The sequence below is a fragment of the Trichoplusia ni genome, chromosome 3 (genome assembly GCF_003590095.1).
Source record: "Trichoplusia ni isolate ovarian cell line Hi5 chromosome 3, tn1, whole genome shotgun sequence".
NCBI classification, from domain to species: domain Eukaryota; kingdom Metazoa; phylum Arthropoda; class Insecta; order Lepidoptera; family Noctuidae; genus Trichoplusia; species Trichoplusia ni.
In genome coordinates, this window is record NC_039480.1 from 12,490,551 (window position 1) to 12,510,803 (window position 20,253).

Sequence of the window (20,253 nt, forward strand, 5' to 3'; positions counted from 1 at the left end):
TAAACGATTAAGTGGTTTAGGAGTCCATTGATTACAAACATTGTGACACGAGATTTATATATATTAAGATATCTATACCAATATATAAAGCTGAAGAGTTTGTTTGTTTCTTTGAACGCGCTAATCTCAGGAACTACTGGTCCAAATTGAAAAATTCCTTTTGTGTTGAATAGACCATTCATCGAGGAAGGTTTTAGGCTATAAACCACGCTGCGACTAATAGGAGCGAAGATACAATGGAAAATGTGGAAAAAACAGGGCAGGTATAAATCATAACTTATAATATCTTCTAACCACGGGGACGAATTCGCGGGCAACAGCTAGTATAAAATAATATTTTTACAAATTTTAATGTTAACGAATAAAAGTCAAGTCTTCAATGTGTTGTTAGTTTGGTTACTAAGACTGAAATACGGAGCTTTTTCTCATTCTATATAGTAGTTATTATTAATTAAATTAGGTACTGGTTGATTTGCAATTTTTATTTAAACTATACTAGATATGTTAACTGAGAGTAATTCAATTTTGCTCTTTAAATTTGAAATCAATTTGCAAACGTTTTTAGTTCTGATTTGTGGGCTACCACCAATAAATTTCAGTGTGGTCCACAAATTTATTCGTCAAAGATCAAATTTATGATCGTAATAATTATTGCCATTTGTTGACTTTGTTGTTATAGTGGAACAGAAATGCAGCATTTGGAAAAATGTCAACTGTTTAGATAATACAGTTCATGAGATACAGCCTGTTTACGACGATGAGACGAACGGATAGACAACGACGACTCAGCAAAATGGTCTCATTTTTATTTCTTGCCTACGGAAACCTTAAAAGGGGAGTCCGAATCAGCGCTCTTTTATTCTTTACGCAAGTAGGAAACATCATCTTTAAATTAAACATTTATTTGTTCAATAAATTGCAAGTCTTTTACGCATCAAAAGTATTCCGAATAATAATACAGGGGCGTTACGAATACCTCTTTAAACAAGACTGTTGCAATTGTGCAAGCGAGATGCACGTTTTGCATAATGTAGAGCCGTATCCATCTTTATAATCACTAACAGCCTTACTATCAGGACTCTGGCTTATTGGTCTGGTGGTTACTGGCCCTGACTGCTATAACGGAGGTCGTGATTTCGATTCCCACCCTGGAAAAATGTTTATGTAATGAGCACGATCCTTTTGTTTTAGGTATATATGCGGGTAATTTATCTATGTTGTGTATGTATTAAGAAATATATATTAATATGTTTATCAGTTGTCTAATACTCATAAAATGTGCTTAATTTAAGACTAGATGGCGCTGTGTTTTGTAGAATACGTTATAAGAGATAGTGCCACGCCAACTGTATTTTCAGAATGTTAAGGAAAACAGGGTGATCCATCTCTGCGTATAAATCAATACAAGTGTGGTATAGTTTCCTTTATCCCGGGGATAACTAGCCAAAATCTGAATTTATTGCGCGCCGTCGGTAAAGAACGTCTATCGATCACTCGTATCTTGTAATCGGATCTTTTGCCCGCATGTCTCGATTCATAATGTTTTGTGGTGTGACAGAGGGTCGCTAACGTAAATAATCGATTTACGTGTTACTTTGAGTAGTTTGAGTATAGCTTTAAATCGATGATGTAAATAAATATACCGATTACGTCCCTACGAAAACTTACAATGATTTATTTAATGTACTTACTGCTCGTTGATGTTGCTATAAATTATTTTATGTTAACTTAAGCTACACCACTAAGGAACAATGATATTTTTTATATTAATCGGCATTAACCAGAACTATACTATTTTTATGCATTGTCTTACCGCGGGAGGTGTTTGAAACAAATGATTTTCAATTAGGTATAGATTTTATAAAGAGGCATTAAGGACCGAAGACAAAATTCGACTTTTTACCTTGACACACAGAATGTACGCTATCGTCCAGAATACACTATTTTTGCTTCAAATTTTTACTCGTAAAAGTAATTAAAGCAACAATAACTAAATGACATATTATTATTTACCACTAACTAACAGGAAGAAAGCTCTACGAAGCATTATTCGTCGAAAATAAAATTCCGTATGTAACGTGCTGCAGATTATATTAAAAATGTTTAATTCCTTTATAATTTTTTCCTTTATTACATTCACTCTGTTCGCCATTGTAGCGAACGTTATTAATACTGGACCGATTTTCATTTTCCCAGCGTCGTGGGGTGTCGCGACAAAATTGCTTTACAATATAATTACAGAGTACCATTGTTCCGGATTCCACTGGCTGGGCTTCGATTTGCATTCGAAATGGAACGAATTTTGTTCAAATTGTTCGACTAGTTTCATTTGAGATGGTGACTTGGTCCCGATTAATTATTTGGTAAAGATGATGAACGATGAAGGGGTAATTCTTCATTAAGCTATTGAATGACATAAAACTATCAAATTTATTCGCTTCTAAAACTCTTGCGTGATATATTTACTCGGTGAATTTGAAGATTCCAGATTAATATTATCTAAATCTATTTTAGATAAGTACAAAAATACTCAGGCGTTTGAAGGTTTAAAGTTTAATCAGATTTAATTAAAAAAAGAATTTCATTAATTGTTTTGCAGACATAATTTCTAAAGAGTTTTGTTTTAATTTTCTTTTTCGGATATCGTATTAAACACATGTAAAGGGTTTTCTCGAAGTTCCGTAGTTATTACGTGGGAACGATTCTTTTCATAAAATTCTGTCCGTTCCATGATTCACTTATAATACTTTCATTAAAACAATTACATTTTAACAAATTAAAATGAAATGGAGCATAATTAATACAGAGTACTCACTTTTAATTAAATGAAGTGTCAGTGATCAGTCCCTGCTTTTTAGGGTTCAATACCAAAAGTGTAAAAAGAAAAACAGAGCCGTGTTAGGTTGTAACTAAAGTTCAGCTGTCTATTGAGCTGTTCTTGTTTCTGTTACCAGGGTGTAACTTATGAACCATGATAATGGGACAGTTGAATTCGCCAACTGGGATTACTTTATGCTTAAAGCTTCTTCTAGACTTTTAAACATTTTGCAACGGCTATTGAGAAAAAATGAAGGGTAACCTACTTTCTGCAAATTGGTTTCTCTAAAGTCTACTTAGTACGGAACTCTAAGGGTCGCAAATTAGCCTCGCAATTAACCAATTTTCTATCTTAAAGCAGACAGTAACATAGCAACTTAAACTTATGGACGTTGTAAAATTTGGTTATTTGTCATTTGATTATACCAGACATAAATCTCGTGTTTCATTTTATACGTAAAACTACAAGTAATGTAAGGTCACATACCCAAACTGCCACGTTTGTCATCTCTCCGTGACTATTTAGAGCGAGGCCAGAACTCCTACCACGATCCTTTAAGACTTGCAGTCGTAGAGCAAGACAGCGATACACAACGTAGAGCGCCATCTCTGTCTCACAAGAGCAACAGTATTACTGTAAGTTATCATGGTAGCTGGTTTAATGTCTAAAGCATCCGTGCCGCGTACATCTGCACTCGGCTTTGTGCTAGTGAAAGTGTGCCCCACACTCCTACAAACATCAAAACGTTAACAGAAATCCACAAAATCCGATTATGCAAATGTTAAATCTAGACAATTTACATACATATTCGCATACTGTCGCAAAATAAATACATAATATTAACATAACGTGCATTAATAAAGAGAGAACTAACAATAGTTGGTCGTTTAATCTGGAATGAATAAACAACTATATATTGTCTGGTGTATCTAATGGAAAATTTCAGTCTTCTTTTGTTTTCTGTTTGTTGTTCGAGGTATCTTTTGTTTTGTATAGAAAATGAAAATATTTTTTTTCCAATGAGGGTCCAATCAATCTTTTGTTTTAACTGTAATGTTCAGGTTTTTTTTAATTTTGGGAGAGATAGTCAACTCTTTATAAATTTTTGACATTCGACTTAGTCGATGATGGTTTTCAAAGCGTTAACTAGTAACATTTCCCCGAGTGCTCAAAATAGCGAAACGCTCAGATATTTATTAAACTGGCAAGTGAAAGACACTTGTCAAAAATAAATGTCATTGCCATAATTTGATTTTTTATAATAAAAAAACTGTTTAACTTAACATTATGACTGTATCTGGGCTTTCTTTTACTTCCATTAAGTTTTGATTACTGAATTGATATAGGTATACCATCATTTTTTAATTAAGTGGGAACTATGAGTTGATAAATTATAAACAAAAGTTTGGTTTCACTAAAGATCTTTATTTCTTATAATACAAATAACGTTATTTACAATATGTTTATTACATTATCGTTACAATAAATCTTATTCTAATAGTTTTTACACAGTACTATGTCACTATATATTGTGGATAGGTATCGGAAACAATGCTATTTTGTATAAGACTGGTTTAACATTTAATATAAATATTGGTTTCTAATTACACATTTTTGTAGTATTCATATCACTACTTAAAATATACCTCTTTGATCAAAGGTTTCTATTCAAAACCTCGAAAAATCTAAAATAAATTAATTGAAAGGAATATGTATGTAGTGGTATTTATTTTGAATAACTTTTAAAGTTTGGCAGAATAATGAATGCTTATATTCCGCCAAATAGATTTTTAAATAAAATGCCTCTAAATCATTTTCTGTTTAATTTAGGAACAAGATTAACATTGAATACAATAAGTTAAAAGTAGAAAAAGGTTTTTTGAAGGATAACAGAAACCAGTATGAAGTTTTTAATTATGTAGTTCATGCAGAGCCATAAGATTATAACTGTCATTTAATTATGAACAGTTACTTCTAAAATGGTGTGTGGGTAGCATTGAGACTAGCTCCAAAGCCAGTAATTGTCTTTGACGTTGATAAATATTAAGAACAAATTACATTTAAAAATAGAACACCTATACACAATAGACGGTACCGGGAAATTTGCAATAATTGCGTCTTTAAATATGTTAGTATCCAAGCAAATTTAAAAAGAATAACTGTTATTCTATTTACAAAAAAACTAATAATGAACCATTGGCACTACATGAATAACAAGTTCCATAGTTGTACATCGCGGTGAAGGATTTGGTTTCAATGATAAATCGATCGTTGCATCAACTACTTATTTATTCATATTTATTCCTAATATAATTTGTATCAATTGTATATACACGGCACATATTTTGTTAAATATAACAACACTATTTAAAACGAAAAATACGTCAGTGCTTTTAAATATTTACACGATACTTATAATAATATAATAAGGTACTTCAAACCATTACATTTTTAAAACAGAGTTAAACACAAACATTGAACACAGTTTTGTTTTGAATGAGCGCTAAAACTTTATGTATGAAGCACAATTAAATTTATTCCTCTCGTGAATATTTTACGGTTAAAATCGTCTACTTTTCACTATCTAGTGTAGCTAGACGTGAACGTAATTTCAAATGCACTTTATTATTCGGTCATTCAAAACAAAACGCCTGCTCTCGAATATAACCGCTAAAGTTCATTTTGAAAATTATTTTTTTAATAATAATTAACTTTTCACTTTCTATGTATAATATTAAATCACTTTTTGCTTACTTTCTTTACATTAGTACATAGTTCAATCACGTCAATCGTTGCAACTATCACAAGCCTTCGGGAGTCTGCAAGGCTAGTTCCGATGGCGTTTGTATCAAGTGTATTTCTCCTAGAACGTTTAGTTCGTGTATTGTGCTAATGCTTGGAGCGTTATAAGTGTGCTAGTATGTCGATTTCTGAATTTGGTTGTGTGTGTGTGTCGTTGAGGGCTGTGGAGCCGGATACGGTGACGATGACGGGCTGTGAGTCTGTGTGGACGATGGTGACGAGGTGTTCGTCTGGGTCCTTCTCCTGTTCAGGTTTGGGTAAAGCTTCGATGGTGTTGTCGACGTATTTGAGGTCTATGGGCGTGATGGTGGGCAGGTTGTCTGTGACGGTGACGGGCGGGTCGGCTCGCGGCGCGCGGTATGATGGCGGCCCGCTGTACTCCGAGCCACACCACGCGGCGCCCGTTGATCCTCTGCAAGTGACAAAACAATAATAAAGTTAATGAGTATAATGGGCTACTAAAATCGATTGTTTTCCATACAATAAGAAATTCTTTTCTAAAAATGACTCCCGCATTTAGTATTTTAATCCTTGTGTCGCAGGGGGTTTCACAAACAATCAAAACACATGCACAAAAATACTCAGACTCAGACCTTATTTTGATTACATTTATCGATAAATATGACATTTTACCAGGCGATTGAAGAACAAAACGAAATACACATTCCACAAAGCCCCGACAGCCCATTATTGTGTCGTTCATATCCGATACATTGTCTCGTATTTGATAGGAGATTTTCGTTTCTACAAGGAAAACCATTTGGAGACAGAAACAATCTGGCGATAGGTTTCAGATAGCAATTGTATTGACTCTACAATATCGTACCTGACTAGACTGGCTGAGTTTGATCTGTAAGTCGGGGGCGGCGACACGGCGGGCGCACTTCTGTCCAACAGAAGTAACCTGACAAGAAAAACGAATCGTTTAGACTTGAAAAAAAAAACGAGTATTAAAACCTCTTTCGTTGCGCAATCTTCAAAAATTCAGGACCTCAATTTTGCTTTTTACAATTGCCGATGAAAGTAAATATTGTATATAAATTTGACTCTAGTCGTATGCATGCATTTTGCCAACATAATAATTGGAATAACATTGGTTCATCGGTAATAGTAAATAGTGAAATTGGGCCTTGGTTGCCATTCAAATATAGCCCTTATGAACTCCGCGGATTGTATGTTTCGTAGTAGTTTACATAATGTATACAAGGTTGAGAAATGATTTTGTTGACTGTGATAAAAGCTCCCATGTGTTTAAGTACTTATTCACCTTTTCCATATATTGAAAAGCTTGGGACTTTAAATCAATCTAAATAAAAACTGAAGTTAAAAATGTTTAAGTAAAATAAACAAACCATTATTAATTATATCAATCACATCATTTAAAGCATGCGAATCCACAAAGACTTAAGAAAATAAATATTCTATTAAAACTTTGAAAGCATACTTTATAATTTACATCGGATGCAAAATATTTTTAATGTTCTCCACGTCTTTGTTTTCTTCCTCCTTAGCTTCCATTAGCAAGTTTTTGTTTTGACGGGGTCCTACGAAGCGGACTTTATATTTCAAAATGATATCAGGTTTCCAAAATACGTTATGAATTTTAAGACATCACGTATTTATTTAAGCCACATTTTGCGATATTTAGATGTTTTAGTTGAATGGAAACCGTAGAAATGTATTTCTTCAGGTATGCATTATTGCATTAGAGAGTCTTTCGTTAATATAAGATTAGTCACACTGACACAGAAAAATTTACCGTGAAACGTTGTCAAAGGATTCAACGTTTGTCACGAATTATCAAAGAACTGTCTACATACATTTCTATATACATTCGTGTCTTTATATATTAACTTGCCTTTATCATTTCGTGTAAATAAGCTAAAAGTTGATTATTTTTCTTTCAACACATCAACAAAGTTGATAAAAGGTTATGTTATAATGGTAGAGTGATGATTATAATAGATGTGGTACACACCTGAGTCTATATTCTTGCATTGAGGCTTGGTAGGTGGGTGGTGGTGGCCTATAATGGAACTCAGGGTAGAGCATGGCCGCGTAGGGATGGTGCGGGCGCGCGTAGCTCGGCGGCAGGCGCGGCACGAGGCGCCGGCACGACGCGCGCCGCAGCCCCAGCAGCGCGCATGGGGCGTCGCGCGCACCCAGCTTCCACGCCAACCCCGCTGCTGTTACTAGCACTACTCCTATACCTGGGAACAAATGGTTACATTAGGCTTATGAAAGAATCAATCTATAACTAAGAATATTATGTATATACGTGTAATTGGATGTTCTTAGTAAGTAGGTACTTTGGTATTATAATACTTTTGAAACAATCATTGAAAAGAGTCAAATTGTTTTTTGGCAACTTGAAATAAAAATGGTAAGTGTAAATTGTTCGGTGAAACAGGAACATGCATAGGATGAAGAAGTGCAATTGAGCAATTTAATTTGAAGTCATTGAACTCTACAATACTGCCTTTAACACTCTACCATGCCTCTACTCTATATTTATTGTAACGTACTATGAACTTCATAGTAAAATTCAATACATTTCCCCGTCTAACACCAGATGTCAACACGACGATGGGTAACATGGCTGTCAGAAATTAGCCACAGATAATAACAACAACTGACGCTTATTTAGCAACTGTTGTTAATTACTTTCGTGCTCGTGATCACGAACAATATGTTCCGGTAATCCGGCGGGCGCTGACGGTGCTGACTTTGTACATATTGTATTAATTTCGTCCCAACTAAAACAAATAGAGCAGAACTCACAAACGAAATTTATGAATATTTTTTTAACAAAGGCATGTAGAGCTAGATTTGATTCGAATCGAACTGATGCTTTTTTGTTTTTATATGTTATTGACGTCCTTTCATTAGTGCTGTTGCTAAGTTGTCGATAAGCTTCCAATACATGAGCTAAAGTACTGCAGATGGGTGAAGTTTACCGGTGAGTGACATCGACAAATTGGCCCGTCGGTGTTGGCACAACAATAGATCGCTTGCCTGTAACAATATCATTTGTCCCTAACGCTAATGAAATTCCAATTAATTCCACTCTAAAACTCATTCGAAGTTTAATTGAAACCTCTAGGGGCGATGATGTAATGAGATTGCGGCCAGACTTGTTATTGTCATATGCATAGCGAATAACAAATGAGCCACCACAGATTATTTTACGGTTAATTACGGTCGTCTGTTATGTCGACCGTGGAAAACCGTTTCGGTCGAATTTATGAATATTAGAACACGGACATTAAATTTTATGCACATCTGCATGCGAACATCTGAACGGTTGAATCTCGCTGAGTTTCGTTTGGTCGGTTTGCTCATCGAGCTGGATAATTTTAATCAGCTATGAAGAAAAAATATGTTTTAGCATAAATGAGTGGCGAACTGTTGAGCGATCAAAGTCTTCATTACAAAGGGTTTCGTTCTAATGAACAGCTACAGCGATGCAGTGTAAAATTTCACAACTCGTTCTTCTTTTATCAATTCTTATAACGTTATGAAGGAAATATTGCATTTTAGCGAAAGATATTCCTTTATACAGATTTTTGAATTAGGTGACCAAACGTGATGTAATTCCTTGACATTATAATTGCCGTGTAGTAATTTACATAGATACCTATTGTTAGCGCACTAATTGTTCTTTTACCCTAAAAAAATCGCACAATGAGCCAATTTAGAGTCTACGTGTGAAAAAAGGATACCCTCTGCCATCACCTTAAAGAAATTTCTCGGTTACCTATGCATTTAGCTTTAGAAAAAAAAACAACAAGAAGAACTGGTTCCTGTTTTTACAGATTCCTTACCTATCATAAGTAGGAGTAGTGTGAGCGGGGCTCGGGGATGAGGCCTGAGGGCCCCCAACACGGCCCCCGCGGCGACGAGGCAAGCGCCAACCACGCCGAGGAACAGCACGCACAGCCGCAGCGGAGGCCGGCCGCAGCACGACTTCGGCGCGTTGCCCTCGCCTTCAGAGCACGCGTACGCCGCGCCTCTACCTGATCTGAAAGTTTAAAAAGGATTTTAGATTAAGATCTACTTAGATATGTTCATAGTTTATTGTAGTATAGTATAGTGTAGTTGGATGGTAAATATTCATGTTTAAAGAACAACTTTGACAAAAAATAAATAGAATTAGTAAAAAAATAATCACATTGTTGGAATCAATAGAAATATAAAAAAAAATTAATGCATATATAGCAAATGATTTGAAAAATTAGTAAAAATTTTAAAAATATATCACTTTCAAGCAATAATTAGGTTAACGATAAGTGTTAATGCTAGAATCTAATATATGTTGTTTGTGTTCTAGTAAGTACCATTAATCAGAGACATTTTTTTCAGGATCTATCGTAAGCGCAAATGCAAACGAAAGCCAGTATTAACATGATTTCTCAATTAAAATTGTAAGTACCTTTCTTTTGGGTCACAAAGTTAAAAGCTGTCGCTCGCAAATCCACTGTCCTAACATTTTATGTAGCGAAGTCACATTCGCGTTGTGTTGGGCATATAAACTTTTCACGACAAAAAATACCCCATTTATATTTTTACATACCGCAAAAACTCACATTTAACACGGCCGTGTATTCATACCATTTTTTATGAGTTTCACGTACATTTCTGCTTAAAGTTACAAAATCACGGCAACTTGGGCATAATTCTTATGAAAAAAGTATTTTCCATTCCCATAAAATTAATTAAGAAAAAGTGGGTTTTCGTAATAGACGCACAGCAAGGTGACTTTTAATTTTTCAAAATTTAAGTACGTTGTTAAAGTTACTTTTGAGTTTAATGAGAAACTGTTGCTAGAACAACATTAGGAATCAAAAGTTTATTACTGACAGTAAATTAAATAAAGGAGGAGAAATTGAGGAAATTATGTAATAGTAGATGTTGTTCTATTTCTTTGCGTATAAAAATATAGCTTACTAATCAAATAACATATAATATATGTAAAGGTGCATAGTACTTATATTAACGTATTTAAAGTTCGATAGTGCACAAGCCGATGGCAGTAACACAACACACAACACTATTTACTACAAAACTTTTGCTCCGTAGTAAGTTTTCATTACGAAACTTATGCTCTCGCATCTATATGAAAATGTATTGTTCCCTGGCTGGACATTCTTTAAAGCTGTTAAGTGTATTTATCTTGAAAATGCATTTATATATTTTTTAATACAAAATAACGGACGAAAAATTGCACGATCCTATTCTGCCAGTCAGAGCTAGTTACGTATAAAACAAGGGTGAATACAGTGACTGGCAAACAAAAAAAGTAAAACCAATATGGCCACGCCACCACAAAGACTAGTAAAAAGAAGGTTGCACGCTACAAAACTACATTTAATGAAACTAGCTTTTACCTAATGGTGACAATGTGGCTGTAGTAAACTAGACTTTAATTTAGAAACCCAGGAGGGTATCGCCTGCATTTTAAAAGAAAGGCACTGTTTACAGTAACTTGAAAATAAAAAGTTGTGAGGTTATGCTCGTAATATATTTTTAAATTACTAAAGCATTTAGCATGAAAAACATACAAAATTAGGCACCATAGTACAGTGAAATGCATTTTTTTAAAGAAAGAGTAGATAATAAATTAAAAAAGAAACATTCGATTTGGATTTGAACTCCTTCGTAGGACTAGAGTTTGTGTGATCCACGAATGCGGTGTCTTTGTGCATGTAACTTAAATGTTTGTGGAACCCCCGTGACACAAGGATTAAATAACATCTGCTGACAATAGCTTACAAAAATAACACCCTAAGGCATAAAGATCAACTAAGTTACACAACACACGTTCACACCTTTATGACCGACAAAGGAGTCTTACTAAATTCTTTACGTCGAACATAAACCAAAAAAAAGAAGAAATATGAAATGCAAATAGCCTGAACGCGGAGTCGTGAAGTCGTGGTATTATATTATTATACTGTAGTCGTTGGCTTGGTACAGAGGCTTCTAAATAACTCTATTATTGCTCATTCAACGTTTGTGCAGTCTTTATCTTCTATTATAGTTAACGCAGCAGACATTGGTATATACTGGCCTATGGCGTTGAGTGTTGTGCAAGGATTCATTTTTTTCGTGATAAAATTTGAAAATAGCGCTTTGCCACAATACGAAGGATGAGATGTGTCTGTCTGTCTGTTTGTCTGTGGCATCATAGCTTCCGAACGGATTGAACTTTCTTAAACATGATTGATCGTAAAAATTAAAATAGGTTAGTTGAATAATAAGTCTGTCTAAGAATGTATAAAAAGCAAGTCAATATTTACTACTGAAAATAAATGAAGTAGCACATCATAAAATATTTCACTCATTACGTTACGTAACAAAACCTAATCCGAAATTAATTAGGAAAATCACAAGTGTATTAATGCATTCACAATGCGGCTTCAAGCGAGGCCAGAGGAAAAACACGACGCACCTCATTTGTGGGCTAAGCTATCTAATTCCAGCGCAACGTTTTGTTTTCCTCATTAGGCGGTTACATCACTAAATAGTGCGGGGACTAGGTCGCCATGAACGTGGTAACTGGCTCGCGTCGTTTTGCATTATGCATGTATGCCTGCATGCCGGTAACAGCCGTGTTCTCACATGATATGAGACTTACTCGCCTCTAAACCGCATTAAACCCCTGACGATTCTACTTAAATGTCTATTACTAGATTTTAATTGGAGTTTTATTTTTACCATCAACTTGTACTAGAAAATGGTACGCGCGCTGGAGGGTTTATGTTCAAGTAGAAGGAAATATGTGATATGATTCAAAGATTTTATAATTTGACCTCTTTTTTCTGTATGTATGACAATACTTTCACATCTACAAACTTTAGAATTAGGTATTGCTCCACTTAACTCACTCCACTTAAAACCGAGAGCTCTATTTCACTATTATAAATCATCCACCTCAAATAGTACGCAGTATTTTTGTATTCAGGTAGTCGGCGGACAGGGGAGGGCAGTTAGGTATGTAAATTGCAGACGAGTGCGCTTAATGCGGGCTCATCGCCAATTAGGCCTAAGTTGAGCACGGCCTTTATACGCTAATGGACTTTTTATGTTTTCTGTCATTTTTCCACACCACTTCGTACATTTTACTCTTTTTGCTAGCACCCCCAGTAGGACTCACACTCGACATTACAAATTAATTCTCAACTCTACCCCACGCTCGTGGTCTCACGTCTAAGCGGCTACTTAATTTGCTTATGGTAATACTTTCGAACGCTCTCTTTTATACTCCTACATTACGACTTCGCATCAACTCTAAATCCATCTTTTGTGCGTACGTTCGTTTTAACGACTATCATTGAGAGCGATCACAGCTGAATGCACACGAGTTTGTCGACCCCTCATCGTCTGACCCCTAAAGGAAGAGGGTTCTTATAATGTTAATAGCTAATAGCGAAGCACATACAGATAAAACTTTACTTTTATCTCTGTCACGCTCCACAATCAAAGTTTTTATTCTATTCATGCGAGTACTATTTGTCATTGCTTTGATCTGAGACTAGTCGAATGGGCATTAATTTCTATTTAACAAAAACAATTGAGGTCAACAGAAGCCCCGAAAAGCCGACATTAGTATTCAGTCGGCGTGATTTGGCTTACTTAAGAATGGAAAGCCGAGCTGTCAAAGGCAAAACATTTTATCTTTTCCAGTGCAGTGATCCTAATAAATCTGTAGCTCGAGAATAAAAGCAATAAGAGTTGTACGTCTCTCTCATTGGTTAAATTTCGTATAAAGCGAGCGCGGTGCGATAGTTGTCGAGCGGTACGGACATTTTGATAAATTACTATAGGTACAATAACATTCATTCCGCTGCTCGCTCGGGTCTCTTCTGTTTTTAATTTGACTAGTCATCGCCGACCTCGGCGCTCTAAGTTTGATGAAAAATACGTTTCCCATTTCTGCCTGAGTGGAAGACCTTTCGATGTTCGTTTTTTATTAAAGCTCTCAGCAGTATTATAATAATTTAAAGTATATTTCTGGCTGATTTGACTATCGCTGCCGTTTATCCGCTCGATAGCATCGTTGGGATGTTATGAAAAAGTTCGCGTGCCAGATGAGATAGATTGTGACGTGGCAATACAATAAAGTGCATTGAATGACGCCATGTGCGCGGGCGATGGGTTCGATAAGCGGGGAGGAGACGCCTCAGTTTGTCCCAACTATAATAACCCTCGCCACGCGATATGGAACGCGTGCTAGTAATGTAATTATGCATTTCCCATTTTTAATTGCTCTTTTCTCTACCGTTTGGTTGGTAGAAATGACCAGTGTCGCAGTATGTTGCAATGCCCAGACTGCTTTTTGATGCGCACTTTTCACACTATCATTTTGTGGTCTATTACGTTACGCCGTCCATCAGTAGTTGAAAGCTAAACTCTCAGATTACCCAGTAATGACATTTTACGTAACTCAAACAATGGGATAAAGTTCCGAATTACCAGCGTTATATTTATGTTCTGATATTGCTTAAGGTAAAAATACACATGGACCAGGAAAATGGTTTAAATAAACTATTAAGGTAATAGCTGATGTTATGGCTATGTTTATATAAAATACTAGCTGACCCGGAAACGTTATTTTACATTAAAAAAATATTTGTAGGGAATTTACGAAACTTTTATTTGCAAAAGTTGAAAAAAACCTTAATGTGAATAAAAAATGTTAGTAGCTAATGGTAAACACATAGTTGCTGATTCTCAGACTAACCAAATTTATATAAAAAAAAGTATAATTTCGTTAAAATCGGTTCAGCCGTTTTTTAGAATCTAAGTGTGATAATTAACATTGTAACTCGGGAATTTCGTATAAAAAAGTAAGTTTTTACATACAGTTAAAATAATCATTTTATGGCTATAGAAGTTACGCAAACCACATCTATTTTGCTTAAGGTTAAGAATATCCAGGTTTAAAAATCGCATTTAATAAGTAAAGACAAAATAAACATTAAGTAGCACTCAGACACATTATTGTCTCACGTTCTGAAGATTACATGAAGTTGCGCAATAATTGTTAAGGACAACTCAGATTAACATTGTCTTGTACTTAAGCCGCATTAGGCCTCCAACACTTACTGACATAATTCCACCAGCAGACATGGCGTTGAGTATGTTATGCGCATATTAACCAACATCTCGTCTCGAGTGCTGTGCTTCAGAGCGCGAAATTTATGTCGTTAATAAGGGCTAGGAGGGTTAATTAGCTGATTTATGTTGCCCATATTGCGGTGCGCACTCCGGATTATGACCCTCTGGCATTGACAGTTTAATAGCCTCTCTATATTACAGGCTATGAGTCGTCACGGACAGCAATTATGATGAACAAAGATCCTCCCATGATGCGTGACGAAACGGGATAGATTTGAAGAGATTTCTTTATTTTAAGTGGACGTACGTAAAACAGGGTTGGGTTTTTGTTTGACTACTACAGAACGAGTTTTGTTTTTACGCTTTACGCGAAACGAATTGTAGAGAAACATTGATGATTGCTTGATCAGTATCCATCAGCGCTTCTCGTGGAAGCAACATGCGTTATTAACTTGTTAAGAAAAATATGCGTAAAATTTTATACATTATCATCACGCACGTACGTTTTTAATTTACTTTAGTAAGTTTTATAGCGTAAAAATGAATCCCACTGTTTGTAAATTAAAACAATCCAATAAAAACCTATATTAAAGATCAGTGTGTTGCGTCTAATAGGTCTACATCAATTCGTTAGGCATGCAAGGAAATTGACTACAATAAAAAAGTAAATCAGGGCTAAGGATACGCGTATTCAGTCAAATAAAAATCTCTGCGTGATTCGAAATGTAAATAGCTTGGTATTTGGTACGTAGTGACGTGACGCGACGACGAGCAAGTAATGCCACAATATGATCGCCCCGAGTGCCATAAAAATGGCAATTTTGTGAACAAACAGCCGTGGCCCCTTGGCTCAACAGTCGGCAGAGCCACGCTCCATCAACTCACAGCGTATGAAACTTAATCATCTTTTGCATAGTTTATACTGGAAACGCTGTGGCAAAAAAGGCAAATGCGATGGTACCTTCTAAGGTATTAAATTGAACGTGATAAAACCTCTATCTATCTTCTGTTCAAAAGAAAACAATATCTTAAAACGTTAATATGAAAATAGAAGTTATTCTTTTGGCGCATTAATTAAGCTGTTTATATTATTTTCTGCATTTAAAGTATAACCCTTGCAACTAATACTGCTTTAGCGCGACATTTATAGTCGCGTCTGTCGTTTCCTTACTCTACATTTTGTTTACCATGTGTCAGTCTCAATTTGAATACATTTTAAGCACAGTAAAGTTTCTGTGCGATACTAAAACAGCCGTAAAATGTTTTCAGTACGTTTCAAGTCTCTTATTGTTTTATTATCTGAGGGATATCAACATGATTTAGTTATGTTAGACGAGTTTCAGTGTTGTCGTGAATGAAATGATGTATTACATGAATAGGGAATGGTTAGACGGCGTCTGCCTAACTAAAAGAAGTATCCGTGTATTGAATAAACCGTTTGGATTATCGATAATGATGGTAAAATAAGATAGATAACAGGTACAAAATGTTTGGGAATAGAAAAGTATTTCAGTAGAAACATAAAAGTAAATTCCTTAGTTCACAAGAAATATTAATTTGAAAGTGTTAAAATAAATACCGAACAATATTAACCAAGTCTATATCTTCTATACTCCACATGTAAGCTAGCCGTTCGGCCGTCGTCGGGCGGCCATCGCGACGTCTGTCCTCCCTACATCCTGTAGGCGCGCCGCTCAACCAAGCGTGCTAAGCTCAAACATATCGCACGTCCCGACATTTGGTAGACCAACGTTTTATGCGAACTCTTTGCAGTTCATTACATCAAATCATCATCATCCATATTTCTAACCTTTTCACAACTATGTTGGGGTCAGCTTAAAATCCAACCAGATTCAGCTAAGTACCAGTATTTCACAAAGATCGACTGTCGCGGGCAACACGATACCCCTGAGTAAGACTGGCTTTCAAACTTTCTAACTTCTGACAACCTGTAACGACTGTCAAAGATGTATGAACAATAGCCGGGATCTACAATTTAAAGTATCTTCCGAAGTACGGAGGAACTAATTACAGCAAAGATCCAAAGACCGACCGCGTCAAGCGTAGCTTAACCTGTGATCATTCAACTTGTGCAATTGTAGCTTAACCACGAGCTCCTCTCAAAGCTTTATTCTTAAAAATTTAATAATCAATATCGAAGGATATTGGCCAAGTCTAAATCTTCCAAAATCTACAGCATGTAAGTTCGTCGGGCGGCTATCGCGAGGTCTGTCCTCCCTACATCCTGTGGGAGCGGCGCTCCACCAAGCGTGTTCAGCTCAAACATATCGCACGTCCCGACATATTTGACATTCAATCTATATTGCTGCACAGGTATGCTTGATACTTGAAACTTGTGGAATAAAGGTATATGTATGGTTAAAAATATGAAGGTATTTATATTGTAGAGACTTGTTTTTAAATCGATGCTCACGAAAGAAGTACATCTTTTGAGTATTCTAGAAAACATTTTCATTAAGAAAATATTTAACTGTAACAAATCTCAGTTTAGTTAATTTCCAATAGGAATTACAGGTGTTTTTTTTTTAACTTAAGCGATAAATGAACTCTATGATTGTCTGTAGAGTTATTTTTGATGCTTCTTTTTTATTTTACCGTAATATTTTAAACAGAGGAAATTCCACTCGAAAACAATTAAATGTTCGATGTTTTGTTATTTTTTCAGAATATTTTAAACAGAGGAAATAGTAGATACACAAAAGCAAAACACTCAATTCCTTTGAATTTCGTGATTTATTCGAACCCATATCACCATTTCTCTCAGTTTAATTAACGAAACAAATTCCAAACAAATCAAAGGTATAAACTATCTAACGTTACTGTATCTGAATGTAACAATAAATCCTCTTGCCTGTTAGTTGCTACGCACATACATACATACACATGTCCGATCGTTGTTCGTGTATGTACAGATAGGAAGAAAACTAAATGAATTAGAAGATAATATATAATTTAAGAGCTACTAAATACAATCAAAGGTCATTACTTACTATTGGGAACTGGAAATAAAGTAGTGGTTTCTTAGGTTTACGTGAATGTTAGACATTGAAATGAAACGACTTTTACGGATTTTATCGCGGTTTAATTTTTGGTTTTAGTTCCCGACTCAGTCTGCCCGTGACCATGATACCTGCAAAGGTGTCGAAACGTCGGGAACTAAAACCAAAAAATAAACCGCGATAAAATCCGTAAAAGTCGTTTCATTTCAATGGAAATAAAGTAGTTTAAATTATATGAACATTTATGTAAGTTCAGGTATTAGACTTAATAAATAAAATAAAAAAAAACATGACACAAATTAAAAGTGTACTTTGTTGTCATGGTGCAATTCCAATTGCTCTAATTTATATAGTTAAATCTATTTATCAACTGTTCTGCTAACCATACGTACTAGTGTGTTGCTTTTCACTTAGTTCACTCACACAAGGCAAATACCAACACAAAGTAGGCATCGATTTACCGATTACACGTGTTCGGTGCCCGTGCAACGCATCGGCGATGATATTCAATAGAATTACGCAGACCCTTTGTGAAACCTAGTAACGGGCTTGTGGAAGCGATGGGATGTTCTACCTCTAAAGAATTCAGTTTCTAATGTATTTCACACATTCACCACTTGTAGGACGAAATAGAAAAACAGTTCATCAGATTTTGAAGGTGGGAATATTTTGAATGTTTGAAGTTGTACGTTTATTCCAGTGCTCTTCAGATTAGGCTTAAATAGATGTATAAAGATGAAGATGAAAGTTAATTGTGCTTTAATGCAGATGTACCCTATTCATGACACACAGACGTAGGTTTGGTTATTTCAAATAAGCATCAGCGAAAGCACACCTGGTCTCCGCTTATTAAACTGGGCTTAGAAATAAGATGAAAGTTCGTTCACATAACTAGATAACGTTACAAATGAAAGCAATATTCTCGAAATACAAACGTCGTCATTTGTTTCTACCAACATAAATATTTATTTAAATCGCAGCCGAACGCAGTTAGAAAACATAAAAAAAAAACAATTGAAAAACTAGCAATACGCTATCGACGTTTGCAGTTTTACACATCCAATATTAGTTATTTTAAAAAATGGCTAGCTTTTAACGAACATTTATGAAATAAAATGTTATAAAATGAAATTCGGTTTCACGCTTATGAGAATTTCGTTTAGCTTTTCGTTTCATTGAAGCCAATATTAATGAGAATGCTTAATATTTTAATACCATAAAGGGCTTCATATTTTATAGGAAATGATCGCTCTTTATTACTGACTAATTAAACTCGAGGGGATATTAAGTGTGGAAGTTGTAAAAGTGAGTGATGAACGTTTAAAGAGTACTTACCATCGAAAGGCAAATATTCACGAACGTTATATCATGACTAACATATCGCGAAATGATTTACTTTTTAATAGTGATTTAGATTACGAATTAGATTTTTTTTTGCGTTAATTTTTTTATTATGTCTTTTGTTTCGAAGAAATATATGTTCTTGTTCAAAGAAATTTCAAGTTAAGAATCCAATATCATAGATTTACGTCTTAATTTCTAGTCTAAATTCCTTACATTTCAACGAAAACCTTTGTATATATTTATTCGCCTCCTTGTAGTAAAACCTCCTCAGAAACATTTCTTTAAATCTTTATCACGTCCATCACAGATAAAACATACTTTCTTCTAAAATTACAAGCGTGACGTTTATGTAACTATGTTATGCATCTGTAATTTGTATCATGCGTAAGTAATATGCGTAAAAACATAGTTCACGCATCGTGCGCTTGTGATAAATTTCTTTGCCATCCGTACTATAATTAAGTAGGTAAGTAATGTGTGAATTATCATTGTAACATTAAATCCGGTCTTAGAGGCACAACTAATTGCTAAGTACGAACGTAATCCCAAAGAGACTTTTTGTCCAAGTGACTGTGGGACAAGGAAGAGGAAATGCGTAAGATCACGACTTGGACGATTCACACGCGTGCTGTACTATTAGCAACGAGTCATTTATATGTCGCCATTACATGTAAAACCTCCTTAATTGATGGAACTATTTCCTATATAAGACAATAGACGTTCCTGATTTGATACTCGTTTGTTTTACGACGAGGGAACAATTTGATTCAGTATACAACCTATCTAGTATTGTCGATGTCACAATAACGCATTCCTCAGTACGGTGTGCAGTATACAATGATAGCTTACTGTTCGTGTTGTTTGTCGGAATAGGAAGGTATGTAGTGATGCGCACGTTGTGATAAATAATAGGTATGTGGTCGAACTGTTACTGATAATTACTATGTTACGAAATTTCCTTCCTAACTTAAAAATTACGATGTTCATTTGTTTAAACTTAAATATATTATGTGTTCTGTTCTGTACATTCTTTAATGTTGTAACTTGAAATATAGTTGTATAAAATTCAACAAATCGACATTTCATGAAAACCGTTATATATTTAGAACAATGCAAGTATTTTACGACTTCATTGTAACACGTTACGTT

At 35.1% G+C, this 20,253-nt stretch overlaps 1 protein-coding gene across 2 annotated transcripts in view; it reads right to left on the bottom strand.

Moving 5' to 3' along the window:
- Window positions 1-5,265: 5,265 nt before the first annotated feature.
- Window positions 5,266-20,253, bottom strand: part of LOC113491959 — a 135,818-nt gene continuing 120,830 nt past the window's right edge. For both annotated transcript variants that reach the window (XM_026869181.1, XM_026869182.1), the window contains 4 exons: window positions 9,445-9,641; window positions 7,599-7,830; window positions 6,447-6,524; window positions 5,266-6,032 (listed from right to left, as the gene is read on the bottom strand). In XM_026869181.1, coding sequence (XP_026724982.1) covers window positions 5,723-6,032; window positions 6,447-6,524; window positions 7,599-7,830; window positions 9,445-9,641 — 817 coding nt within the window. In that variant the 3' untranslated portion in view covers window positions 5,266-5,722. The remainder of the gene's footprint in view (window positions 6,033-6,446; window positions 6,525-7,598; window positions 7,831-9,444; window positions 9,642-20,253) is intronic.